Source organism: Dysidea avara, chromosome 1, assembly GCF_963678975.1.
Source record: "Dysidea avara chromosome 1, odDysAvar1.4, whole genome shotgun sequence".
NCBI lineage: Eukaryota > Metazoa > Porifera > Demospongiae > Dictyoceratida > Dysideidae > Dysidea > Dysidea avara.
This window is the reverse complement of record NC_089272.1, coordinates 60,748,249-60,774,475: the sequence shown is the minus strand read 5'-3', so window position 1 is coordinate 60,774,475 and position 26,227 is coordinate 60,748,249. Positions and strand designations below refer to the sequence as shown.

The 26,227-nt window shown below is 37.0% G+C and overlaps 1 protein-coding gene across 2 annotated transcripts; it reads right to left on the bottom strand.

Moving 5' to 3' along the window:
* Positions 1–26,220, bottom strand: LOC136239358 (hemicentin-1-like). 2 transcript variants are annotated; one of them, XM_066030100.1, is made up of 19 exons: positions 26,137–26,220; positions 25,639–25,706; positions 25,022–25,318; positions 23,757–24,023; positions 23,257–23,553; positions 22,935–23,192; positions 19,080–19,340; positions 18,436–18,717; positions 14,774–15,055; positions 12,848–12,989; positions 10,949–11,076; positions 9,943–10,221; positions 7,985–8,153; positions 6,587–6,723; positions 3,315–3,382; positions 2,764–3,061; positions 2,110–2,235; positions 1,454–1,496; positions 1–688 (listed from the first exon to the last, which is right to left on the bottom strand). In XM_066030100.1, exons 2-19 carry the CDS (start codon positions 25,700–25,702, stop codon positions 172–174), a joined length of 3,915 nt encoding a protein of 1,304 aa, XP_065886172.1. In that variant the 5' UTR covers positions 25,703–25,706; positions 26,137–26,220; the 3' UTR covers positions 1–171. The 2 variants fall into 2 exon arrangements, with proteins under 2 accessions (XP_065886172.1, XP_065886177.1); XM_066030105.1 differs by having other exon boundaries at positions 26,126–26,201.
* Positions 26,221–26,227: the final 7 nt, after the last annotated feature.

Below are 26,227 nucleotides of genomic sequence, written 5' to 3'. Positions count from 1 at the left end.
TCCAAGGACCATCATATAGCTACTTTTTAGTACAAACAGTGGTATGTGTATAATGTATATGCACATATGCTATAAATTAAAATAACTGTGACAAGCAAACAATTGTCATCCAGTCCATTGTGCATAAACTAGCTATTATCAAAGTGTTTATGCATTTCGCATTGTAATGTATTAAAACATTCCAGCAGAAGCAGCATCTAACATTCGATGGAGCTCTTGTCCTTCCTTAGTAGATGTGTCTAAACCCTCAAGGGTAGTATTACTTGTGACAGATACAATTTTCTTGCCTTTCTTGTTGTTTTTGTTTTTCTTCTTGACTCTCTTTTCCTGTTTGTGACTCTCTGGCACAGAAGCATACAATGGTTCAGTGTCTGTATTTGTAATCTCCTTAAATGCTTCATCAACAATTTCATCTTCTGTCGTCTTTCCACTTTGACTTTGGTACCTTCTTACACTATCAGCTGGTTCACTGTAAAGACCTGACGAAGGCCGTGGGGCTTGTTCATCATCACTGAAGGAGATGTGCTTCACAGGAACAGCAGTTTCTCCAGGTTCAGGAGTAGGGGCACGATCTTCAGGTTTGATCACTTTAGGGTTGAGGGGAATCACCTCACCATCTATGTTCTCTGCACTGAACTTTCCAGAGGTGACAGTGTCGGGTGGAATATCAGTAGCTGGCTCACTGATGCTACAAACAAAACAAAGCATATATACATCTAGTAACAGATAACACTGTACCTATCATGCACATGGATACATTTACTTGCAGTATAATATACCAGCTATTGTGCTCAAAAAGATGCATTATGCTTTTAAGCAGTGTTCAAAAAATCACCTATTGTGTTTATGAGGATTGCCCCTTATTCTCACAATAAATTATGCCTCCATTTTTAGCCAATACTGTCAGTTTATAGCTGTATAAGACCATTTACATTGATATATTTCAGCTTCAAAATTAATAATTTTCTGCTATATACTAGAGTATTTCATTTCATAATTGATTTATGTGACTGCTAAATTGGATTGTGTTATTGTTCTATTAGAATTTGACTGCTCTATTAGAGTATACATATCTTTTAAATGAAATTGAAATTGTGCAAATTACAGATTTTCTTACCTTTTAAACTTTATACTTGCTTCAAAATACCAGTATAATTCTATTACCGTATTAAACACTGAGGTATTTATTACCCTAGATCTAAAAATCAATGCAACAACTATTTGAATTTGGCAACCATTAATTTTGATGCTCAAAAATATTGTTGAAGCCCTTATATTCATAATTAATCATTGCACCACTCAAGTGCAGCTACTATTTATTGAAGGTGCAGCATTTAACCAAGTAAATACAGTATCCCAAAAATTATGCTGGCATAATTGTGGCATCTCTATAATAGCATAGATAATATATGTTTGTGCATAACATATATCAACAGTGGTGTTATAGACTTACATCAACTTCTTGACATTTCTGGCAGTTCTTTTATTGGCTTTGGCTATGGTGTATGATAACAAACTGAATATGTGACCGAATTTGACAAAACAAGGCTTCCACACACATCCACTTTTATGACTTTGAAGTACCATAACTGAATGTAGGAGTATGCCATTAGTTTCAAAGTTTGACCTGGTATTGTACTATGCTATGGATAGACCTTGTGAAATTTTTAGACCTATAGGTTGCTGAGTAGTCACGTTACAGCTGGTTAAAGTCAGAAAATCGGATGTGTGTGGAAGCCTTGTTTTGGTCACATATAATTATATCTTTACTATATGCTGTACATACAACACCAAATCAGATCAAATAAATATTTGCCAAAAGTATCATTACACAGAATAATTACATGCTAATTGATTTATTTAGTATAAGATACATAGTAAAGTAGAAACATTGATTTTCTGAATGGAGGAAGAATGTTTGTAATATAAATATAAGCATGTAAAATCAAATACCCTGTCTCTAAAATTTTATATACACACTACTCTAATAGACCATACAAAATGCTGAATCAATCTTTTTTTTTTGTATTGACGTTTCGCTAATTGATGTCTGGGTAAATGATTCTCTGCTGTGCTAAGTATGCACAAATATGCAACATGATGCTATACCTTCAGATGTCTTCTTTTTTCTTCTACAGTAAAAGCAGCAGAATACAATCAACAACACTACTAGTGTTATGATGATGAGACCTCCAACAGTTGAAGAGATGACAACCACAAGAGTTGTTGGAAAGGCTATAGGTAGAAATAGTATTCTATGAATGATGATGTTATTAATGCTTTGTGCATGTATGCTCGTTTGCATCTATGCATTAGGCACTGGTCATGAGAATACTGTGTGGCTTGTTCCTAATCATTAAGCAACAATTATGTTATTTTGTATACTTGCCACAAATTATATAATCATATTATTAATATAAGGTTGGAAGAAGTTGTTGGCATGAGAAGACTGACCAGGGTGGGAGCAGAAAGTCAGGGAACAAAGCCCCTTCAATCCTGACTTACAGAAATAGATTTTTCATTTTGTTAATTCTTATAAAATGCTATAATTGTTTTATTAGAGTGTTAAATCATCCTATTAACAGTGTTTAAGCTCATATTCTTGAAATAGAATTCCAGCCACATTTTATCAAATTTTGGAGAGGTGCTAGATCTCAGCTACTCAAGGGGACTTCAGCACCATGGCCTCCCTCTTTCCAACCATATGTTTTATTTTAGTTAATTATTGTACATATATAGCAGCTTTAAATACATATTATTCACCTTTGTCAGTTGTTACAGTGTAGAGAGTGGTGTTGGGTCCCACACCAACTGAGTTAAATGCCTCCATAAAGAAATCATAGGAGGTGTCATCATCAAGTCCACGTAATGTATACAGCTCTGTAGTCACATTAATGTTTCTTGGTCTGTACACTGCTAAACTGTAGTTTGCCACTGTGATGTTAGAACCATTTTGAAGATAGACACCAGCTGAAGCATTAGTGAAGTTGCCAGGTGGACTGGGCCTGTAGTATATGTTGTAGCCTAGTATGATCCCATTACGATCATCTTCTGAGGGAGCCTGATACAGTACCAAAATATATTTACACATATGTAAGATGCACACAGTACAGTACAATAATGAGGAACAATGGAGACTATATACAAAACAAAATTCCCATAGCCTAGCTAGCAAATGTTTTTAATAGAACACTGTTTAAGCAATTTGTCAGTTACATTATTATACACTTAGAAAAATATTATTCCCCATGTTAGATTCAATTGCATGGCAGCAAGCAATGAAAATTTAATGCCATACTCTCTTGGTTACCCACCTCAAATCTGATGTCCACTTTCTCCACATCACTGTCCGTCCTAATGTTCTGAGGGATACCAGTCGGCACTGAATAAAACATATGACAAAGTTTAATGTGTAACATGATTATTACATATCTATATGTGGCCAAATTTTTGATAATCATTGATCTGCACACACACCAGTGAAATTCACTTTCACCATGAATGAATAGCCACACCAATGCTCTACATATTTGTACCACAGCCATGCCTCTGATTTGATCAGGCTGCTTTTCATGAGTAGATTTCCAGAGACGTGTGCCAGCCACTGGAACACTCTGGCACCTTGTAATGCCTCTGGCCAGCTGAAATACGAGACTAGAGCCTTGGACAGTTGCCCAGATATTTTCTACATATTTTTAGTGGCACAGGTGGTCTTGAGCAGCGTTGAAACCGGGTCACTACTGCTGACCCGGATGACCCACTGACCCGGATAGCAATCCGGGTCAGACCCGGATAGCAATCCGGGTCAGACCCGGATTTGACCCGGATTTGACCCGGATGTGACCCGGATTAAATTAAGCAGAGGCGCGCGATAAGAGGTATGTTTCGGGTATTCTTGAGCGAGCGAGACTACGTTTTTAGCGTTCGATTCATGTTGAGTAAACGAGTAGTTATGTGATAATTACGCCGGTAAGTTTATAATTTAAAATCAGTCAGTGGGTTTGGTTCCACGTAGTTACTGTGAGTTTACAGACAGCAATTGGGTGTGGCTTCGTACATACTTAGTATTGCATTTTCCCAATATAATAAAATGGGTGTGGCTCACAAAGTACTTATCCTGCTGCAAGACTAGACCTAGACTATATACAACTCATACAATAATCGATTAGTGGGCGTGGCTCCACATAAGCTTGCACACAGCAACGGACACAGTTACATGCTACAGACTGCACTTACTAATAAATGGGCGTGGCTGAGCGTATGTTTGTAACGCGATAAGTGGGCGTGGCTCACGAAAGAGCTACGCGACTAGCGTTTATAGGTTCCACGTCGTTAAACGATCAATTTAGTTTCTCACGTGATCCAATCCGGGTCAGACCCGGATAATTTGTAAACCGGGTCAGACCCGGATGACCCGGAGAAAATGTGACCCGGTTGACCCGGATGACCCGACCCGGTTTCAACGCTGGTCTTGAGAGCCCAATATATATTAAGGCTGGAGGCACCATGCATTTTCTGTTCATATATCAATCACTCACCCACCATCCCCACCACCACTCATGGTGACGTGCTTGTGTTACAGATACTGTTGTGAAAAAAGGTGCTCAAAATCATATAATTATATCAATAGCAAGCTTCTTAATAAACATTATGGTTGGCTGCATTCATGGTGAAAATTTCAAACTCGTACCTTTTGACCTTCCCAACATTGAAATATTTAAAATTGCATATCTCACAATCTATTGCTGTGCATAGATCAATGTTTTTTTCTTCCAAATTAGGTCACACATTACCGAGGGGTCACCAACTCATGAAAAAGCGGCACGAATTTCAAAATATTGAACAAATTTCTCAAGATTTCACGGATTTCAAAAGATTTCACAAAATCAACGAGAGCTGCAAAATCTGATTTTAAAGTGTAGAGTGATAAGTTCTGAAATCACCAAAAAATAGTGGGAGAAAGAAACAGAAGTTCAGCAGGCATGTAAGAGCAAAGCCTCACGAAATTGAGAGGAATTGCGAAGTCATATAAAACCAGGAGTAAAGCCTAGGCATAACTATTAAATGAAACCCTACAAAACCAGGAGCAACTCGCAGCTGAAGCCCTATAAACCAGGAAACAAGACCAATCATTCAGGTGAAATCCTGTACGAAAACCCCTCAAAACCAGGAGCAACTGTCAAAGCTCTATCTGGTGTGAAACCCCACAAAACCAGGAGCATCTCAGTGTATGCTTAAGTTGCTTTTGTAGTTGGTATGTTACTAAGTTTATGAAGTTTTGCTAAGTTTGTGTTGCTAAGTTTGTAGTTTGTTAAGTAAATCCGAAGCGGAGCGGAACATTGGATTTCATTCTCACTTTTGTGCAGGAGCAGTTTGCATGGATTCCCTGGCTTCTTTCCCACAGCTCCTGGTTTTGTTTGGCTTCCACAACTCGCTTAATATAAATCCGAAACGGAGCGGAACATCGGCTTTTATTTTTACTTTTGAACAGTTTGCATGGATTCTCTCCTGGTTTGTGTGGCTTCTTTCCCATAACTCCTGGTTTTGTTTGGCTTCCACAATTCCCTTAATATAAATCCGAATCGGAGCGGAACATCGGATTTCATTCTCTCCTGGTTTTGTGCGGCTTCTTTCCACAGCTCCTGGTTTTGTGTGGCTTCCACAACTTGATTATACAAATCCGAAGCAGAGCGGAACATCGGATTTCATTCTTACTTTTGTGCAGGAGCAGTTGAGTGTAAGCTACGGTACCAGAACGAGTATAGAATCAGAATCACGATAACAACATAAGATTTCGTATTTCAGGCAGGATTTTACTGAAGGTGTACGAGATTTCGAAGCAGTTGGTGACCCCTCACACATTACGTACTTCATATATACATGACAGAAGTACTACAGGTACAGTAAAATAGGTTAGTAATCACTGGCATGGAGCAACAGACTGGACTACTGGATTGACATACTGTATAGAGCGAATATTTGACAAGAGAAAATTTTGATGAATTGGATGATCGAGCATTTCAACAAGTAGAATTTTGATGAAATGTTTCAATATTGTATATGAGAATGCAAGAAAAGCAAACTTTTAAGAAGAAAAATTACAATGCAATAAAATTATCCCCCTGTTTAAACTTTGCACTATACAGTTATTATAGTTGGTTTTTACACATGTTATGATTACAGTCATGCCTACTATGTATATACAAGGGTAAGTACATAGTGTATATGTATTTTAGAGTAGTAGTGAAATCCTTAGAAAATGGTTATTGCTCCTTCCACTGCTTGCACTTAGCATTTCAGTAGTGGTCTAAATGTTCTCTGAAGGCATTTACTTAGCATGTCATCCTACCATATTATCAACCATATCATGGGTAAAAACCAAAAATATGACAGTTCAGTAGTTCAGTTTAATCCAGTGATTAATAACACCCCAATGAAACCCCAGTTACCATATTACTTGTTGAATGATGATTGCCTTATTAGAGTATTTTAATGATATAAGGCAACACATTATGTTGTTAATAAACTCAGGTAGTTTCCAAGAGTTAAAGATCACTGAGGTTCCCTAATGTCAATAACAACTCACAGGCTTCAGCAGTAGTAGCAGTAATAGTTGTATTGAGGCCAAAGGAGAATACATCACTATCAGATGTGATTCTATACACTCCTCTCACTATGATCCTGTATTCTGTGAACTCGTTCAACCCTGGCAATCTCATTGACCTACAGTATAAAAACAAGAATAAGGGATCAGAGAATTGCAAAGTAGTGAGAAAATTAAGGGAGGCCACCTACACCTGAAGATATATATATATATATACTAGAGTACATTTAATCCCTACTTCAGTCTATACCCATGACTAAATATTAACAAGTCCACAAGTATATCTTCATGTGTCTCTTATTTCACTGCTTTTTATTTCTTTGTTCCTTAGCGAACTTGAAATTTTTATATTTGTTTCTTTACTTAATTAACATTTGTATGACTGGTGAATCTTTGTATACCGCATAATAAAAGGAAGAATGGCCTATTGTTTTCATCTGAATGTGTTACACTTCATTTCTAGCTATGTTTAGCCTGTTGCACAGCATTACAAATGAAGAAGGACCTCTGCAATCAATCTAGTCACAATCTAACACTCAGACGGTTCCCTTTACAAATGTAGGGAAGCCATTATGCTGCACTGCCACTAACTGACACCTTGCACTGTCAAGATCAATGGGACACAAAAGTAAGTCCATGAAGTATGCATTGTATTACTGCATATGCCAAACAGCACCTGTCGGGTTGAAGCAATGTCAATAAATCAACAACTGTAGCATATAGCGTTATCAAGTTAAGGCATCAGTCAGTCTCTCAGGCAGTTGGTCGGTTGGTAGGTCGGTCTGTCAGTCGGTCGGCCAGTCAGTCAGTAAGTAGAAAATTCCACTTGATTGATTTTTAAAAAAATCTTGCAGCAACCTCATACTAAAGGCATCTTTGGCTTGGTTACCTAACCAATTCTGCCATGAAGGTGTTGTGAGGGTGGTTTCTGATCAATATTATTTTTTTTGCGAAAGGTGCAAACTTCTGTGATCCCTGTTATACATTACTATTGTACTGTATGACATGTTTAAGGCTGTGTGTACGTATTTACTGCATATGTTCTGATAATTTCTAGAAATAAAGTTGTTCAATTCTCAAATTTTGTGTCAACTATGAAAGAATTAGCATGGCTTTTCATTGACCTCAATATTCCTACGTATAATGTATTCAATTATCCAATAATTCATACAATATCTATTTGTTTCCACAACCTATGTATTATTCCCATAACCATTCTGGCAAAGTAGACGCAGATTAAATTTCTGTTTACTGAACAGTAATGGTATGGAAATATTATATATGTGACATACATCAACGGATGTAAAATACACAGAGTGATATATAGACATTGCATTATGACTGTGTTTATTTACAGTATTATGGTGTACCATTATTTACCTGCTATTCAGCGTGGTATGATTAAGTGTGGTAGTGTTACTAAGTGACCTCTCTTCTGTGACTATGATCTGGTACAATACTAAGTTAATGGTAGATGATGGTTCAGTCCATTCTACTAACAATGATGTTGAGTCTGATGTGTTGACAGTTATGTTTTCTGGTGGAGGCCCTGGATGAATAACACGATACACAATAGCCATGTTTACACATTTGGAATAGAATTCTTGTTGCTGTGTTTGGCTTCCAGGTGTACTGTTAAATTATGAATGTCAGGAAACTGAAAGATAGCTTCAAATATCATTTGTATTGTTACTAATGCTTGCATGAGATTTCCTCCATGCTATTAGCTAATGCTAGCAGAATCAGCCGAATTTTATGGAAATAGCTTTGGTGTAAAGATAAGCAGAGTTTAGACTTTTCATAGAAATTATTTTCAATTGATTATGGGCTGCCATGTTGTATATGGTTCCCTGCTTAAAGTTGCCAAATCCTGTGTGAATCCAAAATTATAAATCTTAATCATATTTGAAGTGCTACAGTTAGTTGTGACTGGTGGTCTACTATTCATTCATCAGTCTTAGTACCCAAAGTAATTCATTGAACGTTTTCACACATTAGGTGAAACATTTTTATTGTGGTTAATATTACAAGTACCGTGGTACTGCACATACGTATTAAACACTAAAGATTAACAGAATGCTACAGTAGCTCTTTTTGCTTTAGAATGTTATGTGATGTTGTTCTAGTCTAGAACGGACCATATTACACGATGCCATTGAACAGCAGGGTTGTAGATATGTCACTTGAAATTGTGAAGATTGAGATACTCTAATAGAGCATTCAAACACTCCAATGAAAAAACGTCAAGCATTACTCAGCTACATTTAATTGAATTGCACACATTTAGTGATATCATGACATTTTCCATGACACTAAATTTCAATACCACCCAGTCCTAGCCATCAGCTGTAACAATAAAAAAAGTCCAGGGATCCAATTATGACTAGACCAGTTGCAGCATGACAGAAAATATGCAGCAATTCATTCGTCACTTACATCCTATTAAAATCCTGAGTGAACCTTATACCATTTATACCACCTAATTGCAATAATGGTATAACAAAATCTGAAAGATTCTCCTTTTCTGGTGGGTCTATTATTAACAATTAACATCTATTCATTGGTGTCAGTGGAACCTCAGTTATTCGAACCCCTTGGGACCAGGGGTGGTCCATAAGTCTGAAAAGTCCGTAACTCTGAAACTGTGTATAAATAACCTTAAAATAGCATGAAGAAAAATTTTAAAATATCAATATTTTTAACTACTGTAATAATAGAACAGTCACTACTCTAATAGAGCAGTTATTTCCATGGTTCGGTTAACCGAAAATCCGGATAAGTGGGGTCCGGATAACTGAGGTTCCACTGTAGTTTTTATTATTATTTACTGAGGCTTTACAACACAAGTGAAATGCTTAAGGTGTCTATAAGACATCTGGTCCTACAGCCTGTTTAAAGAAGTAAGGTTGAATCTCAGTAGTTATCCAAACCCCTGGGGACCACATAGTGTTCAGATAACTGAAAAGTCCATTACTCTGAAATCAAGGTACATATTTAACACAAAAAACAAAAGTTTAATATTTAAATGAAAATTTTGACTACTCAAACAGAACATTCACTACTCTAATAAAACATTCAAGTAAGGTCAGATTGAAAGCCAAAGGTTCCACTGTAGGTATCATTATAGGTACCATCAGACTATTGACTTGTGGGGAGGCTAGGACAATTAATATAAAGAAGTTTCAGTCCTAGATCCTCCAGTTATTAGACACTTGCAAGAGCAGCCATAACACCTGATATCTGGAATATACTGCCAGTATTCAGCTAAATCGTATATAAGCAACAATGACTTCTCATAAACAAATTTATGTGCTTCTCTTATCAAATTCATAAATTACCTTCCACAATCAACATGGTACTAGCAGTGTCATCACCAACATAGTTGGTAGCTGTGCAGTAGTAGACATCACTGTCCCCTATTTCCAGCTGAGCAATGTTAAGTGTACCAGTGACATTATCCATTTGATATTTGTTGTCAGCATGTAGCGGTATCCTATTGGTTCCCACACTCCACCAGTATGAGGCAGGAGGATCACTGCTGGTGGGGCATGGAAGTGTTGCAATTTCGTCAATGACATGACTGTATTCTGTCACCTCAAGATTTATTGTTGGTTGAACTACAAATATGTACATATTATACATTACTTCTTTTGTTTTATTATAGTCTATCATAAAGTCATCTACGTACATAATATACTTTTACATTCATACCATATAGACTATGTATGTTTTGTACAACTCATGAACTATGGACATACAAATGTAGGCCTAATTCGTAGCTATTCTTAGCTGTAAAATAGTTTATTTTGCAGGTGATGTTATGGCTTTTACACATGATTTCATGTCTTGTGAAAATTAATTCTGATTAGAAAACACTTTGATGCCCAGTGGTGCCACTCAAACATTTAATAGACGTAACTTTATTAAAATCCAAAGAAGCTACTGTAGAGTGATCTACATATTCTGTAGAGACTAAAAGAATGTGGGAAGCTCTGTACCATGAAAAAAAAGGGGCTACTAAGTATAATGCTATTTCCATTGCTTTCTCCCAACAGTTCAATGCCAACATATACGTATATAATGCACAATTCAGTTAAATACGTAGTTGAGCTAAAACTTTGCCATATGTACAGTACAGTGTATGTACAACAACGTGAATGGGAAAGAAGTGCATTTGTGAAAATATAATGGTTTTAAGGTTAAAAAAACATATCATTTGCAGTAATGAATATACGGGTATGTCCCTTTTTTATAGTATTCAATACCAATTTTGCTAAATTTAGACATCTTTTAATCACCAAGTCTGTATAAGTCTATGCATACATCACAGACACATTAACTTACAGTGAACTGTAATTGGTGTGCTAATAGAAGAACCTCCAAATGTATTAGAAGCTCTACAAGTGAATGTCATTGAATCATTGACGATAACAGGAGAAATTAACAATGAGCCATTCCGTAATGCTGACATCCTACATGGTAACAGCACTGTGTACATGGGTACTGTACGTACACAGCATTGATGACTGTCTGAGTGCAAACCTGCCATGTTCAAACATTCCTTGAAAAACCATTTTATTACTTTTCTGTTGTAGTAACAAAGGAGTGGACTGACAAAGTTTCAGTCATTTGGAGTTATAGTACTAGACAGTTAGAGCAGTAAGAATTTGATTCATACGGCAACTATATTGGCTAGTTTCGATCACAACTCATGACTGAAACAAACTATGAGAATCAGTCTGAACAGGAAAATCCATCAATGTATAACACTTCCCCCTATGTTCCTCCACCATATGCGCAAAGAAGGAGGAAATTTCAATAAAGAGATGTAAACGGCAAGCATTATTTCTAGTGTATCATAAACAAACATCTGTGATTCAAGAGCCCTCTTTAGTGTATATGAGCACAAAACAAAGATGTTTTAAATATTCCATGGACAGGAGAATCTGGTGGTATATAGGACTATAGGTTTCATTCATTTAAGCCTTGCAAACCAAGCACATAACATGCATAATTATTATGTAGCATATGCATACTTTAATCCAGTGCAACCACACACTATTTTGTATAGCAAAATCAAAATGGCAGGTTTTCACTCAAATAGTAACAATGAAACTCAATATGAATACCACACAAAAGAAAATAATTTGTTTGGTTTACATTTGGCATGAGCATTGTGGTGGATATACAGTACGTACATGTGTGATGTGTCTGAATTTGTTGCTTTAGGTGACTGGGGCTTATATGCTTTCAAATTGAATGAACTTGGAAACTGATAACTTGACTTCTTGCAAATGTGATACTACTGATTAAGAACAACTGCGTAGAATTGTAACAAGGAATAACAGATAAAGGAATTGCTTTAACTTTTCCAGTGGACAGTTTACATTTGCAATTGGATAAAGTTATGTAGCTATTAGTGTGGTCAAAATTCAGATCAGAGGATAGAGGCGAGGCATCCTAGAAGTAATTGAAATATAACACTTGTCTAGCCACATGGATACTGGCCACTTACAAGAGAATTGGTATTTGCCCCTCGCATTTTTAGGGTATTCATCATTGTGTATGAATTACACAACAATGGCTTCATATGTGTCTTGTCTATTCATGGAGTGCCTGAAAAAGTGAGCACGGATACTGTTAATGTAAGATACATGCGGCAAAATTTTATGAGAAGCAATTTCCAATGAGGGTTTTAGTGGAAACCTAGAAACCTCTCTAAATCCACTACTGCCAAGACTACAGAGTTTTACATAAATGCTAATGCTTAGGCCTACTTCAAATATGCCAGCATAATAAAAAGTATAATAGGTTGGAGTGCTATGCCAGCATAAAGCTAGCATGTTAGGTGGATAATTCAAACTATGGAGCTTATTTCCATGAAAAATGTATTGATACTCCCTAATAGAGCAGTCAGTAGAAACTGCAATAGAGCACTCGGATGCATTGTACATAGCTCCTTAGATCGATACCCTCTAATAGAATAGTCACTTTGTAGTGAAATAAAAGCATTCACAGATTAAAATGTTCCGAGATAATTGTAAGAAATGTTCCTAACCTAGGAGCATAAAACAAACATAATGGGAACAACTGAAGAGCATAATAGGTGAAAATTTAGGGAAATTCCTGAAAGCATTTTGGGCAAAAGTTTGAGCATATTTGACTCAGACCTACTAATGCTAGTACTTATATATGCATGAATATAAATATGTATTTAACAACTGACACATGTAATATCTGTACCTTCCAACAGAAATAGAGCTGCCATCACTTCTACTCCAAGTGATTAAAGGTGTCGGAAAATCATATATCAAATTACAATTCAGTATGTGATCTCTGCCAGCTATCACAATAGTAGGAGTGATTGACTGTACCAGTGGGGGACCTAAATGTGATCAGATAATAGTATTGAATTTTATGCCACATATTTATTGCAAACACAGTGATACTGTATCTACATGACGTACTGTAGTAAAAGTAATAACATTTCATAGTTTTAATAATAAATTATAGTGAAATACTGTAGCAAAAATCTAGTGGTCTACTAGTATACTAATACTTCACATTGTGCGGGGTACCTGGGTGAAGCAGAAGTGCATGTCCATTTGACTTCTTCCTTTTAGACCTGAGCTTATTATGCTTTTGAAATTGTTTATCATGCTTTTGAGCAATGCTCCAAAATTATCCCATTATGCTCCTGTTATGCCCAATCGTGTCCCACTATGCTCCAAAAATAAAATTGTGTCTCGACTGTTCTATTAGAGTATATCAATCTTCAACTAATCTTTTCTTCACAACATAACTGTAAATCTAATTTTACCATGTTGGCACAGGAGCTGAGTAAAAACTCTGCCTACTCTGCAAGCTAAAACTCTGCCTACTTTGCATTATCCCATTCTGCATCATGCAAAGTAGGCAGAGTTTTAGCTTCTCTGATAACCAATACACAAAAATTGTACCTATTATGCTGGCATTATGCTTAATGCTTTTGGCTACCTAATAGGCCCAAATTATGCTGGAATAATTGGTACAGGCCTACTTCTTTTACAGTTACATATTGTTGTTATATAATAATTATTGTGAAAAAGGCCTGCTGCTTTACCCACCAAAAATTAACACTTTGCACATTGCTAATGATACAGGCACTAACTATGCTGCTATATATGACTTAAAAGTATATTTACATGTTTAGAGCCTCCCAATGCTTCATGGAATTTAGAGACCACATTTTTATTCAATAATTTGAGTATTTACAGCTAAGTTACATGCATCATTTTCACATCTTAGATCATAGGAATCACCCGGGAAACATCACACTGTAGCCTGGATGGCGTATTTGCCTGGGCTACATCTAAATATAACCTGGGCTACATCTAAATATAACCTGGGCTACGTGTGTAGTGATTACATAGACATTAAGGTCAACATCGATTGTGGGGATCGATAAATTTTGTATACATGCATGACTTGGATTTAGCCATGAAAACCATTTAGAAGGAAAGTGTTTTGCTATCTTCCCTATCCTATGAGTTGAAAACTGTTGGGCTAAGGTGAGAACTAGTACTATACAAAGTGTTTCCACACATTTTCGAATACGGGTCACAATTACATTACTGATAACATGAAATTACCACTCTACATGAAATAACCATTCTACAAGCAAGCTGTCTTTAGTAAATTCGGTGATTATGCTATAAAAAGATTCATCAATACTGATTAAAACTTTAAACTCATGTAACCAAAGTATGACATCTCTACCATTTTTTCCATTTCTCATAGCCAAACATAGCCAGAACGTACCAGCTGCTGACCCATAATCAAATCTTTCAGGAATGTGTATGCGAATAATATATCCACTGGTTGCACTCTTATTGGCTTGGGTGATTGACTGTCCAGCACAGGCTATTAGCCTGCTACGAATTGGAGTAGCTGTAACTCAGGACATTCAGGTTTTTGCCTGATATTTATACCATTGGGCCTGTGGCCTTGGGCTGTTGGGCATACCTGGCAAAGCCCTCATGTTTGTGTTGCAATATTATTACAGGAAGCTGAAATCTAATATTTATTCCTAGCTTATGTGATACAACACAAATGTACATATATAACAGTATTCATAATTGTCTAGTACATTTACTTTGTAAAATATACATATGATTTCCCCAATCTAACCTCCTATACGGATCATTGCTGATGATTCAATTCTATCCACCTGGTTATCAGCCACACAGTGGTATACTCCTGTATCACCTTGTTGTAGGTTGGTCAAGGGAAGGTCCCCACTTCTGAGAGCATTAATGTCACTTCCTGGCACCAACATTCTTCCCCCTGTCTGATTAGTCCGTTCCCACATTATTTGAGGTGCCGGAACACCAGTTGCTGAACATGTCAGAGTTACATCACCACCAACACCAAGATCAGCATTTTGTGGAGTGGTAGTGAAGGTAGGTGTAACTACAGTATTTCCACAGCACAAATTTAAATGAATGCATTGCAGTACTTTATAATATTCTTTGTATAGTATAATTGCCAAACATGTCACATGCATCAAACTTAAAAAAATTGCACACTATTAAAGAATTCAGTTTACCATGAAGACACACAGTAGTGTGTCGTGCGGCCCAAGAAGCCGGCACGCCACACCATGAGTATACTAACAGGAAGAAAACGCACGTTTGTAGCTCCGTGATCCCTTATCCGATTGACACTACCTTTGCTACAGAAGTGGTGACTAGGTAGGGGAGTCCACATTCCAAATTAGAAGAAATTCGCTCCAGCCGTTTCTGAGATATGAGCAGCCAAAGTTTAGGTTTTTCTTCTTGGTTTTTTTTCCTCTACTACTTTTCGCACACTTTGCAAAATCCACCATAAAACACGAATGCATCCTCCAATCGGATTGACATTTGGCACACTTAAAGGAATCATTAAGGCGAATCTCTGTACCAAGTTTGGTAGGAATCCGATGAATATTCATGGGGTTATGACCAATTATTTGCATAAAATAAGGTTGAAGGTCTGTCATGCCCACAGGGTAAATCCCTTGAATGAGCTGAAAATTGCTATGTTGATGGAGTATCTATTGTAGGAGTGCCTTTTTGTGGTTTGAAAGGAATCCAGTTAAAGGCCATCAAAATATGGCACAAAACCCAACCTGTGTCACAATTACGCGATAAATTTTTATGAAAAAAAACACACGTTTTCACGCCTACTAGGCAAACCACTTACAGCAATAAGCTGAAAATTGGTGTGTAGCTGGAATAATTATCATAGAAAGACCTTGCAGTGGTACAGAAGAATCGGAGTACAAAATACTGAGTTATGATTCCAAAGCCAACTACGTGTAGCATATGCGAGATTGAGATACTCTAATAGAACAGTCACCCTAATAGAGAATTCAGCTACATTTATAACTTACTCCATTATAGTATATTGCAAGTTATTCTGTAGGGAGCTCGGCTACAAACAGTTAATCTTGTAGACAATTCAGCTACAAGCAAGTCACCCGTAGAGAGTTCAGTCACAAATATGTCGCTGTAGAGATTCAGAACATTATAAGTCACACTGAAGAGAGTTCAGTTATAAACAAGTCAACCTGTAGAGAGCTCAGCTACAACAAGTCACTCTGTAGAGAATTCAGCTACAAACAAGTCACTGTGTAGAGAGTTCAGCTACAAACAAGCTATCCAGTAGAGAGTTCATCTAGATCAGCTCCAAACAAGTTACTGTATAATATTATAATGTTCAGCTACAAGTAAGTCACTCTGTAGAGAGTTCAGCAACAGACAAGTCACTTTGTAGTACAAACAAGTCACCGTGTAGCTGGAGAGTTCGGCTACAAGTAAGTAACTCTGTAGAGAGTTCAGCTACAAACAAGTCACTCTGTAGTACAAAAAAGTCACTATGTAGCTGGAGAGTTCAGCAACTAATCAAAAAACCACCCTGTAAAGCGTTTAGTTATACAAACAAGTTATAACTCTATGGAGAAAGTTATAGCCATAGAGAGATCAGCTAGAAACAAGCCATCCAGTAGAGAAATCAGCTAGAAAACATCATCTTATAGAAAATTCAGTTGCAAAGAAACCACCCTGTAGAGAGTTCAACTAGAAACAATTCACCCTGTAGAGAGATGAGCTAGAAAAATTATTGACCCTGTAGAGAGATCAGCTAGAAGAAGTCAGAGTTCAGCTACAAAGAAACCCCCATGTAGAGAGTTCAGCTAGAAACAAATCATCTGTAGAAAGTTCAGCCAGAAACAAGTTCACCCTGTAGAGAGATCAGCTAGAAACAAGTCACCCTGTAAAGAGATTAGCTACAAAGAAACCATCCTATAGAGAGTTCGATTACAAACAGATAACCCTATAGAGAGTTCAGCTAGAAACAAGTCACTGTGTAGAGATATCAGCTAGAAACAAGTCATCCAGAGATCAGCTAGAAATAAGTCACCCTGTAGATAGAAACAAGTCACCCTGTAGAGAGATCAGCTACAAAGAAACCATCCTCTAGAGAGTTCAGCTACAATCAAGTTACACTACAGAGAGATCAGCTAGAAACAAATCATCTTGTAGAGAGTTCAGTTGCAAACAAATCACCCTGTAGAGAGCTCAGCCACCCTGTAGAGAGTTCAGCTAGAACAAGTCACCTTGTAGAGAGTTCAGCTACAAAGAAACCACCATGTAGAGAGTTCAGCTCCAAACAAATCACCCTGTAAAGAGTTCAGCTACAAAGAAATCATCCTGTAGAGAGCTCAGCTAGAAACAAATCAAAATGAAAAGAATTCAGCTACAAACAACAAGAGTTTCAGCTACAGTTCAGTTATGTAAGAAGTCACCTTATCAACTACAGTATGTGATAATCATCATTCAATGTTAAATATACAAATATTTAATCAAACAAAAGCTATGCACACAATTACTTCCTTTGTTCCACAATTCCTATAGTAATGAAAAAAAAAAAAAAAAAAAACAAGTTAAAAGGAAGCACTAGATCCAGTTTATGGCCAGCTTTGTTGCTTGCAATACAAAAAGAAGTGATATCTAAACCAAAACAGCCTAGCTGTAAAAAAAGAGTGCAGTCCCCCAAAAGGCCATGGTGAAGAAAGATGTGAAATCCAAGGTGGCGGCCAAGAAATGGCTGTGATGGTAGGTTAATGGCAAAAATTTTAATTACGACAATTCAGGTGAATTTAGTGCCGAATCCTAGTGGAGAAGGCAATGCAAGTTCACCTGAATTGTCGTAATTAAAATTTTAACCTACCATCACAGCCATTTCTTGGCCACCACCTTGGATTTCACATCTTATTTCACCTTGGCCTTTTTGGGGCTGCACTCTTTTTTTACAGCTTGGCTGTTTTGGTTTAGATAATACTTACATATCTGCTTCCCCCTAAATGTACCAACATATCTTATATGTATATAATATATATGTGTGTGTGTATCTAAATCAGTAAATACTTAGGGCTGTGCAATAATAAAATTTTTGGTACCTCGATAATGCTACTCATTATCACGATTATCACGATAGTGGTATAAACCACAAATACCATTACAAATGGTTTAGTCTTTGTAAAAATTTACTCTAAGCCAGTACTAATCACAATGGAAAACCTGCATCAAAAAATTACCAGGGAATGGTTACAAAAAAAGAGTGATAAAATGACTGCTGTTTATACATTGTAGATTGGTTTCCTATTTTATGCAGAAGTTTACTATTATCACGATAATGAAAACTGCCACGATAACGATAATTGCATTGATACCTATCTTGATAATCTTATTATCTTAATTATTGCATAGCTCTACTAGACTCCAATAATTACAATGTGCTACACAACTCACTTCCTATGGTGACTTCAGCTGCAGCAATTGCTCTACCAGCAATAGTCACTCCAGTACAAATATAAGGACCAGAATCATCACTGGTAACATCTGGTATAGTTAGATTTCCATCATATGTAATGCCACTGGTGGGAGTAGATAGAACTTTGAGTTTCTCTGATCCTGTTGGTGTGGTCCATGTAACGTTGACTGGTAAGGTACTATTGAAGCAACAATCCAGTGTAACTGTACTACCAGTAATAGCAGTAGTATGCTCAGGGGCTCTAACAATCACTGGAGGTGCTGTACAACGACACATTCAAATAATTATAATAAACCACACAGGTTTAAATGAAACACACAACATTGTACACATGTACATAGTATAAAGTGTTTCACAAGAGATGATCAAAGCATCAAGCTCTGTAAAATTTCTGTACATTCTGTTGGAAAATAACACAATAGTTGGCCAAAATTCAATTAATGTTGCTGTAGTTAAACCTACAAGATAAGTGCCTTAAAACAAAACCACTACAAGCACATTGGTTATGATCTATTCAAAATGATAGTAGTTGTCTACTTGTGTCTTTGTACCATACAGCCTCATAGCAGTGCTACTAGTAACAATTAAAGCAGATACTACATATGCATGTCTTTCTTCATACCATGAACTCTAACAGCAGTTCCAGAGGAGTCAAAACCATGGGTATTGCTAGCAATACAATTGTACATTCCTTCATTGCTAAACACAGCAGCAGTTATGTATAGGTCCTTATTGAATGTGTAAACATTGGTAGGAAGTGTCTCACTGCCATTATAAGTCCATTGCACAGTTGGATCAGGGCTACCCTCCACAACACATGGTATGATCACATCATTACCAAATCCAACGTCAACTGGTGACAATGCCATTACTACTGGCTGACCTGTAAAATAGTCAAGTACCAAATTATGTATCTATGTATACTTGCAGCGTTGCGAAAAAACTTGGATTTGCATACCCAACGGTATGCTTAGTACATGCATAAATTTACAACATATGTGTTTGCAGAAATATATAAAATAGGTCAAGTTTGTGACTACAGCACATCATGATCACATATGATAGAAATGGTATTTCAACACGTTTCCTCCAGTAGCACATACATGTTTGCAACTTCAGAACAGTGCACAAATGTGTAGCAAAAAAGATGTTTTGTACTTCACCTGTGATAGGGTAGTGCATAAAAGCAAATGTATTTTTTACTGTGTAGATTTTGCAATTATTGTCAATGTCATATACTAGGGATCATGGAGAGTAGCACCTTTTCACAAATCACATGACCAAAAATCAGCCTTGCAACTTTATGGTGCTTTGGCAGTATTAGTTAGGTAGAATCAAGACAAAAGTGTCTCCAGAATGGCCAAAAAATACTTCAGTTAGGTTGCTATGGAATGAAGGGAATGTAAAAAAATATTCAGTGGAATATCTGCTGACTGACTGCCTTACTGACTGACTAACTAATGTCATCAGAAAAGTGTAACTCAATGATGACTAAGGCTACAAGCTTGATTTTTTTCACTGATAGAAGTTGCTTCAGCCAGACCGGTGCCTTTTTGCATACCACAGTACAATCAATGCATGCATCATGGGCTGACTTACCTTTGTCCACCCTGTCCTGTTTCTCAGTGAGTTACAGTGTAAGGTGTTGATTCACGGTAGAGCACATGGTTTCCCAGTGAATTGTCCATATTTTCCATGGTGATTGCAGAAGGGCTGTCTCCTACTATTCTTTGTTTAAACACCATGTAACTCACTGAGTATAGCTGGAAACAAAGTAAAATTAGCAATCCACTGTTCACTAATTGATAGTTGTGGAATACATTTAGACAAAAATACTTAGTCTGGTGCTCACTTTTCAGGGGTGTAGGCAGGTGGTTCGGATGGTTTGGGTGAACCCACATTTAATAAGAAATAAATAATCACATTCAAAAATTTTCAGCGTTGGAACTCTCCAGTAGGTATATGCACACTTTGTGGCCCCAAATCGTACTAAAGGTGAATCATTAACGATGAAACAAAGCGATTCTATAGGATATCACTTGAGCAATTGTGCACATGATACCTGGTGGAAATGGCAGAGATCTGATTGTGAAAATGGTGGAGACTAGTTGAAGGGCAGCAGCTGCAGTAATAGTGATATACACATGTCAGATTAGTATATATGATATATTTACATTGAATGTCTGTTTAGTGCTATGTTTAGTGTCGTGAGGCGAGCATGTAATGTCTCGAATGTATTGGAGTACAAGCCAGTCTAGTGAAATATTAAGAGAAGAGCCAAAAATGACGTTAAAGTTTGTACTCGTATAATGCTTTGCTAACAAAAGGAGCTCAGGAGTGAATCCCAGAGAAGGGCAGAGTGCTAGAAGATCAAAGTTGGGAATCAGTATGCTAACCACATGTGAAGATTAGCTAGTTATATTAATATTAAATACAGTAGGGTTATAGTGTTCACGAGCTACGTATATAAACAGCAGTGTAGGTTTCAGCCTGTTAGATGCACATACAGCTAATTTTAATGTTACTGGCAAAGGATGGATTTGGTGTATGCATACGTTTCATGTGGAAACTGGCTGTAGGGGAATACCCTGGGAATTTCCTAGATATTCCACTTCCAAATTTGAACCCCCTTCCAAAATTTCCTGGCTACGCCCCTGCTTTTGAAGCAGTATGTGTGGGTTCACCAGTCACAAACATGTTATAAAAATAAACAAGTAAAAGGAAATTTAAGTTCAACAGGTGGAAGGAAAAATTAGGGATCAAAGAAGAAAAAGCAGGGAAATAAGAGAACAATTGAAAGTTGTGAAACAAGGGAGATTGCCTATACCTGCAGATATACTTGTGGACATGTAATCCCTAATTCAGTCACGGCTGTTGTGAAAATGGGAGGTTGCCTATACCTGCAGGTATACTAGTGGACATCTAATCCCTACTCTTCAGTCTATAACCATGACTGAATTAGGGATTACATGTCCACAAGTATATCTTCAGGCATAGGCAATTTCCCTTGTTTCACAATTTTCAGCTGTTCCCTTGTTTCCCTGCTTTTTTCTTCTTTGATCCCTAATCCAGTTTAAAATTCTAAATTTTCCTTTCTACTTGTTTGTTTACTTTTTAATAACACAATATGACTACTGAATCCACATGTACCACATTAAAAGAAAGAATGGCACCAGGCATTCCATAAAATAATTTTGTGTCTAAACGTGTACCTCAATAATCAACTACGCACTAAAAAGTGAGGTGGCCATTATGCTTTGTTTGTAGCTACTGTCGTTTGCATCAGTGTTTGATGGCCTGCTTGATTGTGTATTGTCAAGAGTAGTGGATATTGATCATACTAACTTCATGCTAACCACAGGTAAGTGTGATGGCATAACCATGCCAGGTTAACTGTGGTTAGTGAGATAAATATTCCCTTACACTCAACACTACGCAGTCACACATGCTGGTGCAGGATTTGAACACTGATATAAATGACAGTATGCTCCGGCGTTACACAGTGTTACAAACAAAGAACAGTACAAGAAACTTCTTTGCTATGAATCTAGTCGCTATGGAAATGTGGGTGAAAAGCATGACACAGCCACAGGGAAGCCGTATCATGCTATCGCAAATCGACACCTTGCGTTGTCAGTGAAAAGAACTGGAACACAAAGGAGGGCAAAGGTAAGTCCATTATACGTGCATTGTACATACTGCGGTTGGTGAAAAGGCACATCTCGGGACGCAGCGACATCAAACAGCCCATAGCCTTACCCATTGTTGAGTTATTATGGCTGAAGACACCAGTTAGTTAGTCAGAATAAAATTCTGTTATAATAGAAAATTTTTAAAATTCCATAGAAACTTGTTGTGGAAGGGTTTGGGGTCACTCTGAAGGAATTTTTGGGCTTGGCTATGCCTAACCAATACTGCCAAGCTGTTATGAAGGAAATTTGAGGCTGGTTTTAGGGTGATATGTTTGGACAAGAAAGCCCAAAACTGCATGATCCCTAATATACAGTACTACCGTAAGAATCATAGATGGAAATAAAAAGTAAAGGGAGGTCACCTATACCTGCAGATTTATACTAGATCCCTAGTTCAGTCATGCAGGTTGGCTATATAGATAGACTGAATTAAGGGTTAAGTGTCCACTAGTTTGTCTGTAGGTAAGGTGACCTTCTTTGTTTCCTTACTTTTGACTAAGATCCCTAATCAAACTTAAACTTCTTAATTATTTTTTTCTTCTACTTGATAATTGTAAACTCTACTACACACATCTAATATCTAAGCGTGAAGAACTCAACGGTACATACTGTATGTATAACATAAAATATGAACACAGATATTTTATGCAATATGTGCAAGCACACATTATTGCACACGTGAGCAGGTCAGTGTATTTACACTGCTACCTGCTTACTAAACATGCAATATAATATCATGCATTATGTGCCACATGTCAACATAATTACATTCACACATACTCTACCTGTAAGGTCGATATAAAAATAAACAGCAGATTCTCCAACACCATTAAGAGCAACACAAGAATGGAGTCCCACTGAAGCATTAATAATCCTGTTAGAATTTAAAACTAAAATGTTAGTTCTCGATGTTTGGAGTACAATTCCTTCAGGTGAGCGCCAGCTGATTTCACTGGGCTGAGGATTTCCTGTAGCATTACATGTATAAGTTTTATCGTTTGGAGTTGTAATGTTACCAGGATGGGTTGTGAACCGAGGAAGTGCTACAGAATGTCAGTTATAACTACTGCAGTACACTAGTAATATTACTAAAGAGGTTCAACTTACTTAACACATTTACACTAATGGTATTATTGATGGAGGTAGTAGCTGTGATACCAGCAACACAAGTATATATACCACGATCTGTCTCATTGACTTGACGTATTGTAAGAACCACACTGGTGTGACTAGTATGAGTCAATCCAATTCCATTACTTTCATTCAGTCTCATCCCATCCCTGTACCAGTTCAAGGTAGAGGGAATACCACCATCCACAGTACAAGTGATAGTAAAGGAATTACCCTCAATTACACTAATCACTCCAGATGGTTGAGTGGTGATCATGAAGTTAGCTGGATTTACTGTGGTGAAATAAAAGTATCATAATTCATTAATTGTGGTATACATCAGATTACACAATTATCTAAACAGTTATTTGTCTAATAGCTACAAGGTTTCTTCCTGGTAACTGCATATATACTAATAAAATTAATAAACGAAATCATTGACCTAATAATAATTATGTACAACATGTGTGTGGTATAATCATATTCATGGGCTATACCTATTATGAGCCTGGCAGATGAATGTGTTGCACCATAGAGATTGGTAACTTCACAAGTGTATGACCCATCATCTTCTTCCCGTACATTCTGTATTCTCAACTGGGTATCAGTCACTGTGTATCGTCCACCAGTAATGATTGCAATATTATTACGTCTCCAGCTGACATCAGTTGGTGCTGGGTTACTATATACATCGCAATGAAAAGTGGCCACTTCTCCAACGGGAACAGTAACTGGTTGTAATGGTACTCTAAACACAGGTGCTCCTACAGGTACACATTATAGTTCAACAACTTTATGTAGCTTGTTCAATGATGCATACAAGTACTTTTAATCAGCGGTTACTTATTAATTATATTAATGTACATGTGGGGATGAACCTCAGGCTATACATAGCAAGTAACTGTCATGCTTGGAACTCTGTGAATGTACCCAACAAGGTGATATTAATTTTGCTAGTTAAGTATTTATCCCACTCACTTACATACACCAAATTCAAAGTAACAAACTGGCTATAAGTAAAAAAAGCTGGCAGGAAAGTCCAACAATAGAATGATTAAAATTTGAGTCTCACAAAGGATGATGAATTGAGGAAAATGCTACGTAACGCAATTCAGCTATGTACTTACAACTTGCCGCCAAACACTTCTGCCATACCTGGTACTACTACTATAGACTACAGTAGTTCTCTTGTTTATGAGTGAGGGAGCAAACAAGTTACACACACTAACAAGGTATTAATTTCCTATTAGTTTGTAATTACTTTTATTCATTGCATTAAATATAAGAAACATATGGCAATAATGAAGTTAGATTCCAACTGTGGTTTCAGTACAGACTTGAAAACACATTCCTAGGAGCTGTGGATAAAAGTTACTTGAAATACAGTACTATCCAAAAATCGTAACATAGGTTATCATAGCCACTGACCACAACGCACAAAAAAACAAAAACAGAACAAGTACGCCATAACATAGCAACCAGCAATGTCAGTGATATCCTGGGCAATAAAGAAGTGCTTAGGTTCACTTATGGTTTGGTATGTTAATCAGAAAACTACACATTGTTATAACATTAGATGATCAACATGTGTAGGAGTGCCACAAGCTGTACAATTACATATTCAATATAACAGCAGACTACCTACACATTCTAGTTGACACCAACATGGCATCAACAATCTACTAATTTACATAACACATTAACAACATACACAACTATCACTTATCTGTACTAGACACATAATATGATACCAGGTACTAACCAGTTGTAGTGATGTAGCCAGCATCACTAGAAACGTTAGCACTATCATTATATATTGCTACACAATGATATGCTCCATTATCATAATACTGAAGGTTTTTGATGACTAGTTGACTTTCACCAGTTGAACGATTGTATGTAATTGTTAGTCGTTCTGATGGTGTGATACTAGTTCCATTAATGTACCATGTTATGTTAGCTGGTGGGTCATCTGGCATAGAACATGTCAGGGTGACAGAGTCCGATAACAAGCTTGTAGCATTATGTGGGGAGTCTCTAAATTGTTGACCATTAACACCTACAGAGTAGCATGATCAAAATTAACATACTATCTATACACAAATCCAGCATGTAAATAAATACTCTGTCCACCTTCAGAATATTATACTGATAATGATCACGTACACTTGTAACTGTATACACCAATTTATAACTGAACAAGCTCATTATGGTTGGTGTTTAGCCCAACACAACACTTAATATCTACAACACATCCATAGATGACAAGAGGTGAGGTAACACAAATGTTTACTGATATCTATGACCACACAGTTGGCAATGTGAAAGCAACAACAGACAAGTGATATGGTTAATGATATTCATGATGGTGTCTCTTACCAGTGAGTAAGTGATAGCCAAACAGTAGCACTGACAACATAAGATGTGAAATGAATCGGGACATCTTCCTGTGGGGAACGTAATTTCATGATACACACTTAGCACCTTCATAAACATGTTAAATGATGTATTGCCATGTGCACTGTAATGTACAGCCATTTAGCTGGAATAAGGGTTGTACAGTCAGTGGCAGCAGTAGTACACAGTAGTTTCAGTCTTCCAGACTATCATCCTGACGTATTATTATAATTTTACACTTTCTAAAATGTGCTGTAGAGGCAAGAAATGAAGAGCACGTGCTATAGATGTGCAGCCCGTGTTCTTTAGTAAGCCTCTATAAGGCTTTGTACGTGGGAAGGATTAGTTTACAGTGCATGGCTTCAACGCACAACTAAGGTTTCACACCAAAATAGCTTTCCAATGTGTTCGCTACATTAAATATAATTTAATACACAAGCGCTTAAACAAGTTCACATGTAGCACTTACTTAAAACTCACCTATCTGCTCGGACAATAATGGGTGGTGTTTATCAGTTTCAAAATACCATTGTAACTGCCCCACCTATTTTTAAATAAATAAAAATTAAGG